The sequence below is a fragment of the Panthera uncia genome, chromosome D2 (genome assembly GCF_023721935.1).
Source record: "Panthera uncia isolate 11264 chromosome D2, Puncia_PCG_1.0, whole genome shotgun sequence".
Lineage (NCBI taxonomy): Eukaryota > Metazoa > Chordata > Mammalia > Carnivora > Felidae > Panthera > Panthera uncia.
The window spans coordinates 79,018,713-79,036,652 of NC_064818.1; the positions used below are offsets into that span (position 1 = coordinate 79,018,713).

At 48.5% G+C, this 17,940-nt stretch overlaps 1 protein-coding gene across 1 annotated transcript in view; it reads right to left on the reverse strand.

The window, feature by feature from the left end:
• ADAM12 (ADAM metallopeptidase domain 12) overlaps positions 1–17,940 on the reverse strand; it is a 348,424-nt gene that overhangs the window by 80,808 nt on the left and 249,676 nt on the right. The window contains 5 exon segments of the mRNA XM_049645890.1: positions 498–646; positions 4,849–4,933; positions 7,431–7,600; positions 12,341–12,412; positions 13,478–13,543. Of these exon segments, the coding sequence (XP_049501847.1) occupies positions 498–646; positions 4,849–4,933; positions 7,431–7,600; positions 12,341–12,412; positions 13,478–13,543 (542 nt within the window).

Sequence of the window (17,940 nt, forward strand, 5' to 3'; positions counted from 1 at the left end):
TACCTGTCCCCCGCCCCCCCGGCCCCGTGCTATCGATGTATCTCAGAGACGTCATTGGGCCAACCCTGAGGGAAGAAACACTCCCCAACTAGCACGTTCTGAAGGACGTGTGACCCATCTAACCTTGACCCCTTTGCCCAGCGAGTTTCCAGGCCCTAGGATGGCCGGGGCACTGGAGCTGTGGGCTCAAATAGAAAACATGTGCTCAGATTGTAGGATAATGTCTCAATTTCTAAACAAAGACAGTGTCTACCCCTCCCCCACCCCCGCCACTTCTCAGAGAAGTCCATCCTTATGCCATGTGGCATTGCCATCTGGTCGCCTATGACCTTCTCAGAGGAGTGCAGTTCACTCTTGCTACTTAGGAAGGGACTTCTTTCTGGAAGTTTCCATGGGTGCTCTTGCCAGGAAACCAGGGAGATTTTTGCTCAGCAGTTTCCCAATATGCACTTCAACGTCAGGCCCAGCTCTACAAATAGAGAAATGTCGGTACTTGCCCTGTCGAAGGGTTCATGATACAGCCTCCTTTGTCAGCAGCCACACTGCAGCCACAGCCTCTTTCCAGAGTGTCATGGTTCATCCCGAAATTGTGGCCCAGCTCATGTGCCAGGGTCACAGCTGCGCCAAGGGGGCTGTCTGAATGGTCCTCAAAGCAAACACAAGAACACAATGTATAGTTCACATCTCCTTGGCCTTTCCCCAGCCCCTGTCTACTTCTCTCCCCTGCCATTGACCACTTGACCGACTTTTGTCAACACTTGACCGAATCCAATCCCCTAAAAGGAATATAGAGCCCCATTATTTAGTTCAAACTTAAAAAACAATCTGACCTATTTTATTAAACCAGTTTGGGGTCCCTTCTGCAGAGGAGTGCCTACATCATGGACACATTTAGGACTCCTTATGTCTTTATGTGAAATACTCAAGGCAATCATCTCCATTCTGTTCCCCACAGTCTCTTATAAAACACCTTTCTTTCTTTTGAAAGTGTCTTTTGGGGGGGGGGTGGCTGGGAGAGGGGCCAAAAGGGAGGGAGAGAGAAAATCCCAAGCAGTCTCTGCACTGTCAACACAAGCTCCAACTCCGGGCTCGATCCCACGAACCGCGAGATCGTGACCCGAGCTGAAGGTGGACGCTTAAGTGACTGAGCCACCCAGGTGTCCCTATACTTTGTGACATTCTAAATAAGACCTAAGCAGGTGTTACTGAGCACACCCCTCCTGTCTACTTGGTAGAGAAGGATACGTGAGGGGTGCCTGGGTGGTTCAGGTGGTTAAGGGTCCGACTTCAGCTCAGGTCATGATCTCGCCGTTTGTGAGTTCGAGCCCCACATCTGGCCCTGTGTTGGCTGCGAGGAGCCTGCTTGGGATTCTTTATCTCTCCCTCTCTCTCTGCCCCTCCCGTACACTCTGTCTCTCTCAAAATAAATTAACTTAAAAAATTAAAAAAAAAAAAAGAAGGATACTTGGAAAATTCACAAGAATTCACAAAAAAAAAAGCTAACCACATTGAATAATCTGAAGATTCACTGAATTAAGATGGAGACCAGTTATGCCTCTTTCTTGCTGGTCTCTTGCAGACTTTGGAAATGGACCGAAGCAGCCTTATTCTCTCACTCTTGCTTCCGGGGGTTCGTTCTACCCTTTGATGGGTTTTGGAAGGTGGTCTCTCCGTCTAGCAAGCATTGTATGGCCACCCCTATCTTAACGGAGTACGTGGTTGGCTTGGCTAAGGAGATACTGGAAATGATTGTTACTTACAGTATCGTTACTAAATTATTCAACGCTAATTATTAAAATATTGTTCCTTAACTTGAACACACGAAAACTGTTCATTACTAAATGTGATTTGCAGAAATTGGGCCCATCGGTGGTGTTTCTGAAAAGGGCTGCACATCGCAGAGCAAAGAAGGTCCCTTGTTCAAATACTGCTTTGTGCCTCCCAGGAAAGAGATAAGGGGTTTTCCAAGAAACTGCCAGGAAACAGTGACACCGTGCTTGGGAGAAAGCATCATTCCTGACACAGATGACCTTTGCGGGGCCCCCTGTAAAGGCGTGCTCCTAAAAGATTATTATAGGTTCTTGCTTATAGCTGTAGCTGCCCCTTTTCAGCCCTGAGTCTAAGAAGAGAGCAGCACATCACGGAACCAAGTAATTCTTAGAATGGATGAAATTCCTAATAAATTACTTTGTTTAGATTTTACAGTTTCCTGTTGTAGGAAGCTTCACAAGTATGTTTCAGGAAATCAATTCTCAAGAATAACACAGGTTGGCAAAGAGAAAGTCGTCAACCTAGGAATGTGGAGGGCCACATTTCACATGCTCTGGCACAAAATTCAAGGAATTCGTCCTTTAAAAACGATTATTTGATTCTTTTGTATCACCAAATGGCCTGTGTTTGTTTTCAATTGCCAAATTGTTTTACACTGTCTCACGGGTAGGTGATTATGAACAGAATTGTCTCTCAAGGGACCCTAACAAACAGTTTAGGTTTGTAATAAGAAAAAAAAAAAAAAACTTAATTCTTTTTAAATTAATTATTTTTAAAATATATTTTAAAATACTTTTTCAAGTTTATTTATTTATTTTGAAAGAGAGAGAGAAAGAGTGAGCAGGGAACGGGCAGAGACAGAGGGAGAGGGAGTCCCAAGCAGGCTCCGCACCGTCAGCACGGAGCCCAATGCAGGGCTCGATCCCATGAACCGTGAGATCACGACCCGAGCCGAAATCCAGAGTCAGACGCTTAACTGACTGAACCAACCAGGCGCCCCGCCTACCTCTTTATTTACGGCATCATCCCCAAACCTAGATTGTTTTAGTTCAGTTAGATACAAAGGCACGGCTTTAAGTTACTGAATTCATGATTTGCTCTATCTTAAAAAAATAGCGCAACAGTAGTGGAACTCGTCTTTTCAACTTGATAGGGATTCTTGCTTCTTCGCTACCTGATTTCCTTCCTCTTAGGTATTTGTGAGTCCTTGAAGCAGGCATAGTCACATGGAACACCCATGAACTTAATTCCAGAGACATAATAGGAGAATGTGAGTCTAGAAGTTTCAGGTCTGGCCAAAACATTGAGCTCATTTATCTCAGGAGTTTTATGGAATTAAAGGGGCTGTGGCCTTCCGTCCCACTTGACGCCTCTCTCCTAACTGGAGCGGACAATGGATGTGTCTAAGGATGACCTTCACCGCTGACATGTAGGTCAAACATATTTCCTGTTGATGAACTTTGACCTTGACCTGATTGCCACTGCAGTCCACATACTTGCTTATATCTGCCACGTTCATTTTCATCCATTTGAAAAAAAAAAACAACACAGGCTTTTCTGTATGCTTTTTAAAGGAGGAATCTTGATCAAGCGCTTGTATGGAAACAGAATAAGGGATACAAACCGAAGAAAGCCACTTAAATATGATCAGAATGGTTATAAAAATGTTGAAACACCCCAAACGGCAGAGTCTGCTATGCTTATGAGGAATTCAGTTTCAGCTCTAAAAAATATTTATGCCCATTTTAAGTGGCAAAGTCAGGAGCAACTGACCATGGAGCCATGAAACAGAAAATTATTCCCTCTTAAAATTTTACAGGCTCCTCTGTAAAAATATAGTCAGGATCTGACTTGAAATTAACCTGGCACCAACAAAAAGCAATCTTTCCAGGGCCTTCCATGGTGGAGAGCACACAAAGGGCTTGTAAGTTCAAAGAAAACCAGAGGGTAGCTTGTACAAGCCAGAAGTCCAGAGTGACCACGCTTTTCCCAAAGGCCTCTCCGGCTTATATGTTCAGTGCATGTTTACAGGAATTAGCAACACTTATCAGAGAAGAGACAACATTTGTTATGTATGTTCACTAAGAAGATTAGGTCGGGCAGTACGGAAGGAAAATAAGAGTCAGCAGAACATTACTCCTTCTGCTCCTTAATACAATGGAGTATTCAGAAAGGTTCTGTTTGGAAAAAGAGTGTGGAGGAAACCATGGTTTCTTAGAAGGGCAAGGTTCTGTTCGTTCAACGGAGATGTCAGACTGGTCTCCGAGAATACGCCCTGGCTGAGGGCTGGTGCAAAGGGGCTGCTATATTTTCGGAAGAGGGACAGCACCAGCATGAGGTGAAACCTTTTCTCTAAGTAACGGATGGAGTGGAACAGGAGTCCCCTGTTGGGTAGCATATCAAAGCTCTTTCCCTCTTAAATTCGTAAGAAACAAGCCCCAAATACTCTTCCTGTTTTGCCCCCTTGTATAAACGTATAGAGCCCACATATGACAAAAATATCCTTACAAATCAATAAACCTAAGTATCTGCCTTCCAAGATTAATGTTATTATAAAGACAAATTGGACACAGGCTAGGAGGTGGGTCAAGCATGTGCAGTGGTAAACAGTTAAAAACCTCAGACTTTTGGCTGTTGGGCCTTGGACGCAGAACCATCAGAAAACCATTCTGGTAGTAATGTTTGGTGAGACCACAGTCTGTCTAAGAAACCGAATGAGGAGGGCAACCCCGTGTCCTGGCTCATCCCAATGCCGGGAGGCGTCCTGGACTGAAATGCTTGGACCAAGACCCCAGCTGAAACTTCTTCTCCAAAAAAGGGGCAGACGGGCTTCCACTGAGTTATTTTTACACACTCACCTCACTTGTGTGTGACTTGGTGTTTTGAATAAAGAGTCCCTGAAACATTATGGGGTAGGGAAGATCATCAACGGAGCTAGAAAATAAGGTGGAATTACATCTAAAAGCCATTTAAGAAAAAGGCCTCATTTTACCGAGTCTGATAAAAGCGGGGCTGTCCCGAGACAGTGAGGGAAGTGTCTGGGGCACCAACATCGGCTCCCCGGTGCCCTTGACTTACCATGACGATTCCTCCGGACTGCTCTGCTGTGCACATGCTCATGATGGGTGCCATGCCAATGGTGGTCCCTTGGAAATAAACCCCACTAGGAAACAGACAAAAAGCCACTCTTAAATTATGAGACAGAGAGAGAGAGACAGAGACAGAGACAGAGAGAGAGACAGAGACAGAGAGAGACAGAGAGAGACAGAGAGAGAGAGAGAGAGAGAGAGAGAGAGAAACCCAAGCAGGCTCTGCACAGTCAGCACAGAGCCCGATGTAGGGCTTGACCACAAACCATGAGATCGTGACCTGAGCTGAAACCAAGAGTCAGACACTTAACCGACAGGGCCATCCAGGCGCCCCAGGAGCTACTCCTTTTGAACAATGCCTGCTAATGAAGCGCTGAGGCCATCACAGAGAATCACTGGTAACTAAATGAAATGGATGTGGTGGTTCATTAGACTTCCTGTTGTAGCTGAAGTTTGCTTTCCTGTGTGACGTTACAATTAGGCCAGAAACCCAAACTCTTTAAAGTGTGATGCTAACGTAGTTGGCAAAAGGGGAATCAGCAGAGAAATGACTGCTCCTCTGGAGTCAATGTAGAATAAGCAGCCACAAAGCCTTACTACGCCAGAAGGAAGTTTCCAGGAGGGGACGTTATGGCTCAGGTACCGGCTTTCCCTGATCAGTGAGTCCAATGACATCAAGGCTTGTTTCATGCAAGCGTTGTTCATTCGACCCTCTTGCGTTACAAATTAAACATTGTTTGTATTTGTCAGGGGTGCCTGCGTGGCTCAGTCAGTTAAGTGTCCAAGGTCATTCCCATCTGTTAGAGAGAAATGGCATTGTGGGGCACCTGGGTGGCTCAGCCGGTCAAGCGTCCAACTTTGGCTCAGGTCGTGATCTTGCGGTTTGTGGGTTCAAGCCCCGCGTTGGGCTCTGTGCTGACAGCTCAGAGCCTGGAGCCTGCTTGGGATTCTGGGTCTCTCCCTCTGTCCCTCTGCCACTCACATTCTGTCTCTCAAAAATAAGTAAACATTAAAAAATTAAAAAAAAAACCCACATTGTTTGTATTTGTTGAATCTTCTTTAAGGGAATCTCTTTTAAATCTTTAAATGACTTACTCATGTTATCTTGGCCATGTACATACGTAGGTAGACACATACTGTTTGAAAAGTTAGTTATTTTGACAGCATTCAACTGGACAAAAGGGAGTAAGTATATATAAAACCTCATCTGTGTATGTATGCATGTATCTATCCATCTGTCCATCCATCCGTCCTATCATACTCATATGTACAGCAGTTGGGGTTACAGGTTTTGTATTTACATCCATATAGACCATTTTAACAGATACCATTATATATGCATATAAATAATAAGGTTATATAAGAGGCTAATTTATTTCCAGATGTTCAAGTTGAACAGACTCCGTTTGGGGAAAAAAATCAAAACAAAATACTCTGACTCAGAATATCTAAAATGTACTTTTAGTAGTTCAGGATTAATCAATGCATAAAATATGAGGCGACCACAAATATCCAAGGCGGGGAAAAAAAAAAACAAACAACCCTGTGAAAATGGCCAAAGTAAATTATCAGGGAATGCCAACAGCCTCGGTTTGTATGCAGGCATTTTCTAAAGTGAGGACGGGGTCAGAATGGCTTTTAGCTTTCTATAAGTTTTTAAGAAACTAGATACAATTTGCCTAAGACAAGTGTCTCTGACCCTGAAGCTTTCAATTCAGTGAAGTAAGCTACATGAGAACGTAAGAATAAGGTTTAAGGGTCTTAATAAAAAGTTTGTCACTTTGGGAAAAACCCACTCCTTACTAATTCAGTTTATGATTACACTTTTTTCCCTTTAAATATAAAGGTGTCCGAATATCTTCCTAATATAGTATGTTACATTATAGCTGTGTTTTCCCTCATTTTATTATCTCCGTGACACTTAGCGCTCTCTGCAATTTCCTTGTTCGTTGTCACCTTCTCCCAACGGACTGGGGACTCCTGAGAGCAGGGAGCCTTACAGTACTGGTCACCGTTATGTTAAAAGCACCTCAAGGGTGCTGGCTTCCTGATGGATGCTCAGTCCACAGCGATCGAAAGAATGCAGACCGCTGGGGTCCTCTGATCTAGAAAACCAGAGTCCTAGAGAAACAGGAGGAGGAATGAACATTTCCTCTCTCCAGGCATCTGGCAATAATCATCCTAATACATCGTCCTCACATCTTGCATAAACATTTTTCAGTAATAATGAAAGAAAATGAGCTTTTTTTTTTTTTAATCACCTACTCGGGACAATTTTATATCAAGACAAAGACTAGAGAAATTTGCATAGAGGAAAACATCCAGGTGATGGAAAAAGAAAATAAGACATCTCTTGGAGGGACAGGTTTCCTAGGGGGTTCAAAGGGAGACGTTCCCAACAGACCCACAGTTTGGTCAGGATGGCGTGTGCCCCGCTGCTGTGGGCTGGGAAACACCCTTGTACAAGCCAGTGAGCTCTGTAGAGAGGCGTGCAGCTTCAGCGACTGCCAGGACAGGGGGTTGCTGAGGTCACGCGTTCTTCAAGCAAAGAACAGATCACGAACACTCTACCTGATAAGCTGGGCGTTGTCATGTGATTTTCGAGGTAGAAGCTTCATCTTTCTCCAGTCCAGGAATTCGTGGAGGCTTGTGAACGGGTCCTGACTAATCGAGCATTTGTCGATGTCATTCCATACCTCGACGCCCACCAGCACTATCCGAATGTTCAGTGGTCTGTAAAACTGACCGAGACAGGCATCCTCTGGGGATCACATTCATAAGAACTTCAAACGAAGACTAGTACATATTTGCATGTTGTGAGCCTCACTGACCCGGGTGAGAAAAATCCCTCTCTGCTCCCTTGTTCCTGTGGCGTTAGAATTTAAGAAATATTTGCAGTGTCTGATACAAAGTGATGTGTTAACTGGGTTTCCAATGTGGCTGGCCAGTTAGATGCCAAAGTTAATAGGCTTTTTGACGTCTGCCCTTATTGGTATGGAAGCACACGTTTCACACAGTTCACTGGTGATTTAAAATGTGCATATAGATGTGTTACTATTGCTAACATAGTCACATTATGCCTAAAGACAGCCAGTTAATAACTACGGCAAGAAAAACAATGAGGGAATTAGGCTCTTTCAGACACTGCCAAGGACAATAATTTGTTCCTTTTAAGCAAAACGCTCTACCTACGAGTTGCTGAAAATGAATCTGTATTAATTTTTCAGCAAAGACTCAGACTTGGCTGACACGATCACATTCCGTCACTTGTAACCAACCTAGAAGGTTCTAATCAAATGAACAAATCAATATCTTTCGGAATAATAAAGGGATAAGCAGAACCCTTCTTCTTCGGGAACTTCGTTGACCATTCTCCTCACAGCCAGAAGTTAGCTCACCAGAGGTGTCACAGGAAAGATCTTCTAAAGGAAGTTCCTCTTTCACAGCCTTGTGATAGAAAGTCTTGGGTACCCTGCCCAAAGCAAGTATTGTCATTGCTATTCTGTCTCCCGTCTGTACACATCCCTGACTTCAACCTACAGCCCTCCCTCCACAAGCAGATCATCCTGGGTCAGAGGTAGGACGAGCAATTCTTCTAATGGCTAAGGGATAGTTTTATCCAGGGCGAGATGAGTGGTCAGGGCAGAGGGAAGAACTCCGTGTTGCCCCCAACTACTTTCCTGCCCCCTAAGTGGCAGGAGGTGGCTAAGGAGGTGGCTCTGTGCCCAGGACCCGGGGGGTGAGGACACGGGATCACCTGGCTGGCTGTGAAATCTTCCAACGCCCATGAGGGGTGAGGTGGTACACAATGGGAAGGTCCTCATCTTCTGAGACGCCTGGTAACCAGGCAGAAACAGGTGGCTGATGACAGCAGCCAAAGTTAAGTTCCAGGTGTGAGCTCGTCCCATTTTTCCTCTACCAGGATCCGGACCAACAAGTAACACAAGTCACAGAAGCTCCGCATTTGATGGTTAAGCCCCATTCCGATGTGGTGAGCCAGAGGGCAATCAGCTCCCCAAGTGTGAGCCTCTGACCCTGGTGCTGAACCCGCGGAGGGCAGGCTCGCCGTTTCCCCTGCTCGTCTCCCCGCGGTCATCTGGTGAGCACAAGGGTATGACTGGGACACAAGCTACATGGCAGAACGTCAACTGGGTCTCAAGCAGATGACAATTAGGGGCATTACATTAATAAGTTCATGAGACAATGCTTCGACCCAAATGCTGCCCAACAGCTTGTTTTTAATCAAGAATTGCTCGGTCTGTGATATGTGGAATTTAAGAAACAAAACAGATGAACATATGGGAGGGAAGAAAAAAAGAGAGAGGGAAAGAAACCATAAGAGACTCTGAACGACACAGAACACACTGAGGGTGGACGGAGGGAGGTGGGTGGGGGATGGGCTGGGTGGGGGATGGGCAGGAAGGAGGCCACTTGTGGTGAGCACCGGGTGTTGTATGTAAATGATGAACCACTGAAGTCTACTCCTGAAACCAATACTGCAATTAACCAATAGTTCATTAAAGGAACTAATTAGAACTTAAATTAATTAGAGAGAGAGAGGAAAAAAAAAAAAAAAGCATTGCTTGGTCTTGTCTGTGGTATCCACTCGTAAGCTCCCAGCCCAGGCTTCCCGGGCTGAATGAAGTTCCCGGACTCCTCTGGAATCCTGACGGCATGCGTCTTGGCTGCTGCCTTTTGACAGAGGGACCACACTTCCCACTGTGTCAGGCACAGAGGTAACAGTGATCAGGAGGCAGATGGGTAAGAAGTCCAGTGCCGATGCTCACACCGCCTTGCTAAGCGACAACCTCAGAGCCAATGCCCTGTGTGGGCTTCAGGGTTGTCACCTGTGTTTTACCCCTGTGTTTGCCTCCGATGAGGGCTGTATGGAAGGGTCACTAAGGTCTGTATGGGACTGCGTGTCATTGTTTCTCGGAGCTTTTCGTACCGTGATGGGTTACCATTTCTGCTGGCTCTCTCGGGTCACATCCTTACGACCGACTTCACACGTCAGCATATCACACACGGTCCTTCCTCTCCAAATCGGCGTCACTGAGCAAGTGTCGTGCGTGCTACTCCTCCTGAGTCATCATACACAATCCTGCCTGCCGGGAGCGTTCTTCCCAGGCTGCTGATGGCTGATACCCATAACCACAGCGGACACTCAGCGAGCACTTACTACGTCCTCGGCGCAGCACTCAGGACTTTCCACGCCGCAGCTCTCTTAGCGTTCACGACAGCTCCATGAACCAAGAGTTAGCATTAACCCCATTTTACACTCAGAGACACCGAGACCTGGAGGGATCAGGCAACCGCTCAAGGCACGACTGGCGTGGCCGGGATGTGGACACGAGGAGAGTGGGCCTGGCGCCCAGATTTAAACCGCTATGTAGCACGGCCCCTTCTGCGCGAGTGCTCAGGCTCCCTTCCAAGATGACCCACTGTGACTGCAGGCCTGGGGAGACGCTCGACGGGGGCCTGGCGGCTGTGTGCCTGGCCCACGCAGCCCAGGACGGGGGTGGACACCATCCGAGAGCGGTGGCATCGATTCGCCCACGAACGCAGCGGCGACAAGGATTTGCTCGGCTCCTGCTGAGTGCCGGGCTCAGCAGTGGCACCAAGAACAAGGATGAGGGTTCCCTTGCCCTTGCTCAGAGGTCAGCAAGAGGCTCAAGGCTGGGGACTCTTGGCCATTAGGACAGTTCACTCCAACAGACTGAACTCCCAAGAGAGGGCAGAAACCAGGGATTCAGAGGGGGCTGTGCTTGAGGGCTCAAGGGAGGCTTTTTGGAAGAAACGGATCTGAAAAAAATGGGTGGAATTAAAGGGAAGCCCCTGCGGGGTCCGACATGAGAACTCGCATCCTTCAGGCAACCGGCTTGGGAGAGGGGGAACAAAGACTCCCGTGAGAGGGGAGGTACCTGCAGAAATGAAACGCACGGAAGACCAGCCCTTCCAGAAGTAGGTCACAGAGGGTCAGCGCTAATGGACCTGCGGCTGGTGCTAACTTCTTGAGAAGACGCGGGACAGACTGGAGGTGAGAGGTTAAAGAGGCGAAGCTTGGGCGAGCACACGTGTCAGGGCTCTGCCCTGCCCTGCCCTGCGGGATCAGGACCTGGGGAACATCCCTTCGGCTCTAGTGCCCAGGCCTCGCTCTCACCTCTGAGCATCAGACCCGCCTCCTGTGTTTTACTTACGGGGGTGGGGGGTGGGGGGTGGGGGGAGTGGCCTGGAGGTTTCAGAAGGTCACCTTTGCACTAAATCACTGCCTGGTCTTTCGGCCTGGGCTGTCGTTCTCCCCCTTCCCTTCAGGCCAATGCAGCCGGCCGGGCAGCCGTTAACGTGAAGTTGCCCCTGGAGCAGTCGTCGTTTTGGGGCCGAGATGCTGTCACTTGCAGCGGTGCAAAACTGAACCTTGGAACACTGGCCAGAGCCCAGGGCTCATCAGTGAGCAGGTTCGGAGGCACAGAGCATCTGGAGGAGCCCGCGGACCCCCAGCAGGGGCCTCGGGGTCTGCTGGGGGCGGCCCGCCTACGGGTGCTCAGGAATTAAACTCTCTCTCGGCCAGAAACACAAGAACAGCCAGGCTGGCAAATTCCATGCAGTCCGTCAGGTCTTTTCCGAGGTATGTTGTTCTCTAATTACCGGTGCAAGTTATTAACAGCCCCCCAGTTGCCAAGGTGCCCGGGCAGCGATGCCTTTGGAAGCTTCCAGGCAACTCCAACGTGCAGGCGGGTGTGAGAAGCCGTTTTAGACCGAGAGCCAGCACCAGACAGCTTGATGGCTCTGTTCCGCGGGGTGCGTGGAGAAGGGCAGGTGCTCAGACAGCTTCGCCCTCTGCTTGTGGACAGGTAGTGTAGGGAGTGTTGCTGAGCACACACTCCCGGGATTAGACCAGGCTTCTGGGGTTTCCTCTAGGTCTGAACCACCTTTGCCAAGGTTGGTTGCCAAAGCTCCCAACCTCTTTGAATGGGGGGGGGGGAGGGGGAGATATTCCAACAGCTGATTGAACCGAAAGCCAATGGCCATGTCTCCGGACCTTGGAGCCCGCGTGTCCCTTATAAACGACAGCCTGCCCTCGGCGGGGAGGGGGCCCTGGGGAGCAACTCGGGGAGACCTGGGAGGAGGCGCACTTAGGAGTTCCCCAGAGGGTCGGATGCGTCCCAGAGGGTCGGATGCGTCCTACAGGTTTTCCGGCTCTGATGGAGGAGCGTTCCCCTCACACTGGGTCTCTGGCCAGAAGAGAGTCTGGAGGGAGATGTAGCCCCAGGCCACCACGGTCCAGACAGCGTGCATCTCCTGTAGCTGTTCCACGCCTGGGAATTCTGTGCTCAGAGGAAGGGGAAGTCCATGTTCCAGCCCAGGACCAGAGGCAGAACCGATCTCACTGCCAAGTCAGACGAGGTGTGCTTCATTCCCTGCAGCCCGTTTCTAAACATTTACGTGATTTGAGTGATTTAATTACCCCAAAAAGAACTTACCTTGTCAACGTGATTAGCGATCTCTATTAATCGCTGCTTAACTTTTTCCAGATCTTTTCCTTGCCTCTGAAACTTAATAATTTTAAATGTCAGCATTAATAACGGCAAGAATACCCATCAAATCTCATCTTCCCAGCTCCTGGAAATGTGAAGTCTTGGGCTTCACACACCACCCGGGGCCCTCCCCAGTTTACGGTGAAATGAGTTCCCATCCTGAGGAGTAAATTTCCCTGTCTGGGGACTTTCTGAAACTCCCTGAAATGTGCCCAAGCCAAGCGCTCAGGACACAGCAACTTCTGCGATTTTTCCAGCCTCCCAAATGGTGGAGGCTGTGACATGTTTTGGCGGAGAGAACAGACAGCGAGAAGGCAGTCCAAAGCCATTTTTCATATCATCAACTTGATTTTAACATCCTCAGAAATTTCCTTTATATTTGTTTTTAAAAATGAAACAGTAAAAGGAATAGAAGCTCATGGCAAGCAGTCAAACAAGGCAGAGGAGAAGGGAGAAAAGTTAATGAGGTCCCCTTCTCCCCTCAAATCTGACCTTCCTGAATGGGAACAGTTTTCTGAGAAACAGTCAAGCCTGTTTCATTCGTAGGTGTCGAGTGAGTTCACGAGAAAAAGTCACCTCATTCAGACCATGGGGCAGAGGTGAGGAAGGAATTCAGAGAAGATCATTTCAAAACAGCTCACCGGAAACCAATGAAAGGAAGAAAGCTAATGTAGCACCGAAGCACACGTCAGTTTTTCTGCCGTGTCCCTGCAGCCTGCATTCATTAATTCATTTTGGTTTGGGATGCGTCGGACATTTTTAAACCCAACTTTCCCCCCAAATGCTGTAGAATACATTCTCAAGCCATCTGCCATTTCCCCCAAATAGTTCTGTTTGGGGACCTTAGTCACAGGGCAGTCCTGCCTTTACTGCAGCCCTTGCCATTATTTTGGAATATCAGGTGCATTTTTAATATTTCATACGTTATGATACTAGGAAACCGCTTCAACGGGTTGTTTCCAATGCTTTTAAGGGCTCATAGAAAATGAGGTTAATCAGGGCGAGGGATAACTTGCTCAATATTTTCTTCTCCCTATTTCTGTTTTTAACCAACTGTACCAAGAAGTTTTATAAAGCTCTTACCTCTCGGTTGTCCGCGACAATAACCAGCTCTACGTACTTGGTCATCTTGAGGGTCTCTCTTTTATGCTGCCAAAAGTAAACACGGACTTTAATTTCCCATAACACCTCTCTGCGGCTTCCAGAACACTGCCCGTATCTCTGGACCCACACCCTTAACTGAGGCGAGAGAATCCTCACCACCGCCACCGGCCCTACCCGTCCCCTCTGAAGTTCACCTCCAACCCCGACAACCTCTGGAAAACCTTCTCCACATGGGTGACTGGCTTCCATTTCCATCCGGGAAATCCTTCAAGAGGAATCCCGCCTGCCCTCTGACTCATTGATGGCGGCGGGACGAGAACGAGTCAAGAACGTTATTACGCGAAACATGCACGTAGACGAGTCAGACCAAAGCAATTCTCCGGAACCCCAGCCAGCCGATGGCCATTCATTCTGAGCCACCTGCAGCACATCTGAAGGTCACTACAGAAGAAGATGCCATCCAGTGTCTCATGTGTGTCGCCTTCCCCTCTATGGCCTACTTTTGGGGGCAACACTGAATAGCCCGTTTCAGGCAGCTTACTCCTCGGGGCCGATCATGCGAAAATCTAGTTAGAAGCAAAGGATGAGTGGTCCAGACAATGGGGAACGGCCAGGCTGGAACAGAGTTGGGCAAGAAGGAGGCGCTAAGGGTAAAACCAGAAAGGATCAAGAGTAGCAAGAAACAGTGTCAAGAAAGGAAGAACGGAAAGACTGAACTCCAGGCCCTGGAGAAGGGGGTTTGGGGAGGGTGAAGGAGCGGAGAGGAAGGGAGAGACTGTGCACCAAGGGGCAGGCACGGAGGAGAGGGCGATGGCAGACGTATGACTAGTGAAGGCAGCCTCTGAAGTGGGTTACATTTTAATCGAGCTTCCTCAAGAAACATTTGCACCCTTCCATGAATTACTGGGAGAATCCCAAAGGCACTTTTAGGAGAAAAAGAGCAATTCCTGGAGGGTGGTCTCAAAAGCACACATGAAAAACAAACAAACAAAAAAAACAAAGCCTTCTGCTTCTGCAATGAAAAGCGGTTGGAGGAAACGGGGGTCGAGCTGGGTTTGGTCCCCGCGACGGACGGGCTGGTGTCTGCGTTAACGATATTGCTGCCCGGTTAAAGCTCTCGTGCTCTGGCCATGCTTTCAGACAACGGCACAAATGACCAAGGCATGCTTTGAATCAGCTTTCCAGTCACATAAGCCCGAGGGAAACATCTTTTATAAAACAAATCCCCATCAGTCCGGGATCTTCAAAACAGGATTTTTACAAGAAAAATGTTTGTATCATAGCAGTGTTCCTGCTCGCCGCCCAGCTGTGCTGATTCATGAATTTAGGTATCCCTCAAGAAATCTGGAAACCTTCTGGAAGAGGGAAAAGCAAAGCACCAGGAAAGGTATCATTTCTCATATTTTTACCATGTTATGAGAAAAGAAGTCAAGCTTCATGACCATGTGTTACAGGCAGGCTTTATGGTGATAGCTGTGGACTCAGACGGGAGAAAAGATTAGCCCCGGCCGTACCCGCTCGTGTACCCCAAATGCGACACCTTTGGAAGGGGTGCAGATCTGGCCCTTTTCCCTTATCGAGGTGTGAAAGACGCAGAAGTCTCCTTTTCTCTCACGACTCTGCGATTAATCATGAACAGATTCAGCGAATCCTCCAGGAGAAAATACAGCTCTATCACAGAAAAAATGAATTAATCTCCTGTTGAAAAACTCACAGGAAGGGCCTTGGTTGTTCAGGCACTTACACCTTTCAGACCACGAAGGGGTGAAATGAATGACCAGGGGATTTTTCCAAGTGGCCTTGGATCATCATTTAGAAAATACACAATTCCAGATAATGAAAACAAACACATGAACGCAATTTTCCTGTCTCTGCAGTTTTCAGAGGAGTCCAGATTTTCTCATGAATTCAGAGAATTGCAAGCTCAGAGAGAAGCCTAACCACATAATAATAAAAAGCCATGGGGGAGGGGCCGGCTCATGGCCGCGAACATTCATTCCTCTGTCAGTGGCACACACAGAGAGGCTTAAATTACCTCCGCATGATTTCGACCTATCTGGGCCGTCCAGTTTAAAAAAAAAAAAAATCGTATGTAAAATTTTTGATATGCAGAGCAACATTTGAAACTGGTTGCTTGATTGAATTTTCACTGTCGGGGTTATAAACAAAAGCCCTTCCCCAAACAGACAGGAACATAATAAGCCCCTGAACGTGGCCCAACAGTCTCGGTTCCAAGGTGGAGACCGAGGCGTTCTCGGAGTCTTGCTCAAGAGGGAACCAGTTCCTGGGCCTCTTGAAGTTGTCACAGCCAAGTTCCCGGAGACAGAATATCCCCCAACATGCTACAGCAAGAACTTTGGCCCTGGGGACTTAACCCAACCCAAGTCAGTAAAACAAACTGAGATTAGGGTTTCGATAAATTCTCATCGAACCTCCTTCCCCATAGAGGCCAGACTATTTGTGTATCATTCCTCGCCCCACAAGTATTTACTGCAGCTCTGTGTTCGGCGTGATGTTAGGTGCTGGGGATATGGGGACGGACAAACAACCTAAGTTAAAGTGCTCACGAGGCTCACCTCCCAGGAGGGGCCGGGGGATGGGGTGACAATAAAAAGTTAGCAAAAATACAGCTGAGTCTGTGGAAGGTGCTGTCGCCATGAGGTTAAAGATGGGGCGTGTGACTAAGGCGGCTGCGACCTAAGGAAGAGAAGTAGGTATGTGTGGAGGAACAGTGTTCAGACAGATGGAACAACAACAGAAGTCCTGAGGCTGGGAGACCAGGCGGTGTTAGAGCAACAGGCAGGATGGCTCCATAGTCTAGAGCGGAGGGAGTGTTGCGGATGAGACGTGCATGCGGCAGGGGCCACGGCAAGGAGGCTGAAGGTGACCTGAGAGCAACAGGGAGCCCCTGCATGTGAGCTTCTAAAAATATCACTCTGGCTGCTGGGAGAACGGATTATTGGGCGATGATGGTGGAAGCCAGGAGTGCAGGTGATGGCTGGCGACCGCTGGGACAGCAACCATGGAGATCGGCGAATGGCCTCCAGTTGACTGGGCTAAAACCACCACCAAGAGACAATAACAATGGAGCCCGGGCCAGTGGCTCCAAGGGTGGCAAGATTGGCAAATTAAACAGATCAAAAGTTTGGTGTATCTGCCTCTGAGTAGAGAAGGGTCATTGTTGGCTCGCACGAGGCTCTTGCCTTGACTCCGAGGTCACTTTGTGAGTATTTAGAAGCTGAGCCCTGGTTCCCGCTGTGTGAGGTCTTTTCTTGCATCCTGGCAGTGACTTGCGTGGGGGTGAAGCACACGGACAGCGTGGGGGGACAGCCTCCGGGGCCCGGCCAGGACGCGGGCTGCAGAAACGACCAGCCGAAGAGGCGAGAAGCCAGAAGAACGGGCTCAGTCCGGTGAACTGAATGTTAACGGGACAAGTGGCGTTGAGTCCAAAACGCCAGTGGCACCAGCGAGATCTGTTATGTATTTATCCAGGGTCTTCATCGATTTGGGTCTTAATAGGAATCCACACCTGGAGATTCTGGGGGTTCGGCTCACACTGATGGATGCTCAGGACTCAGGGCCAAAGAAACAACTGTGGAACTGCCTCCGTTACCTACCAGCAAGATCTACGAACGAACGACCAAGGGAGGGGTGGATATGCAGATGGTTATGTCAGAGAGGAATTACGTTACGCCCGCTGCAATTAATGAGGTCACGTGGTTCTGGCCACTTCCGGAAACCCCACTATCCTTAGGCTCTGCGGAGGACGGGTAGGATTATTGCCGCTCCTGTCGCCACCGCAACTGTGTCTTCTACTAAACCAATAGGAGAGGCTGTCTAGAAATCAACAGCAGTAGCCCTGGCCTGTTTCCGAATGGCTACTTTTTTCTTTTTCTTTTTTTAATGTGTATTTATTTTTGAGCGAGAGAAAGAGCGTGAGCAGGGGAGGGGCAGAGAGAGAGGGAGACACAGATTCCGAAGCAGGCTCCAGGCCCTGAGCTGTCAGCACAGAGCCCGACGCGGGGCTCGAACCCACCAACCCTGAGGTCGTGACCTGAGCCGAAGTCGGACGCTCAACAGACGGAGCCACCCGGGCGCCCCCGAATGGCTACGTTTGAGGAAACACGGCAGGGTCTCCCCGACCAGCTCAGCAGCCTGAGCAAACACTGTTTGCCAGAGGAACTATCGCCTTTGGCATCTGACTCATAATTACCCACACTAACGGAGGGGAACCGCAGCACAGATAATCCCCAAAGAGAGGATAATTCAAACACAATTTACATGTGCCTTTGGGCCGTATTATGTGATTTTCCTTCTGTAGCAGATTTACCAAGCCTTCGCCTATAGCTTGCTGAGGCCGGTGTTCAAATGAGCTTGCATTCTCGAATGGCTGGTTGATGGGCAGGGAAGGAGGGCGGTGAGTCTACAGGACAGCCGAGCGG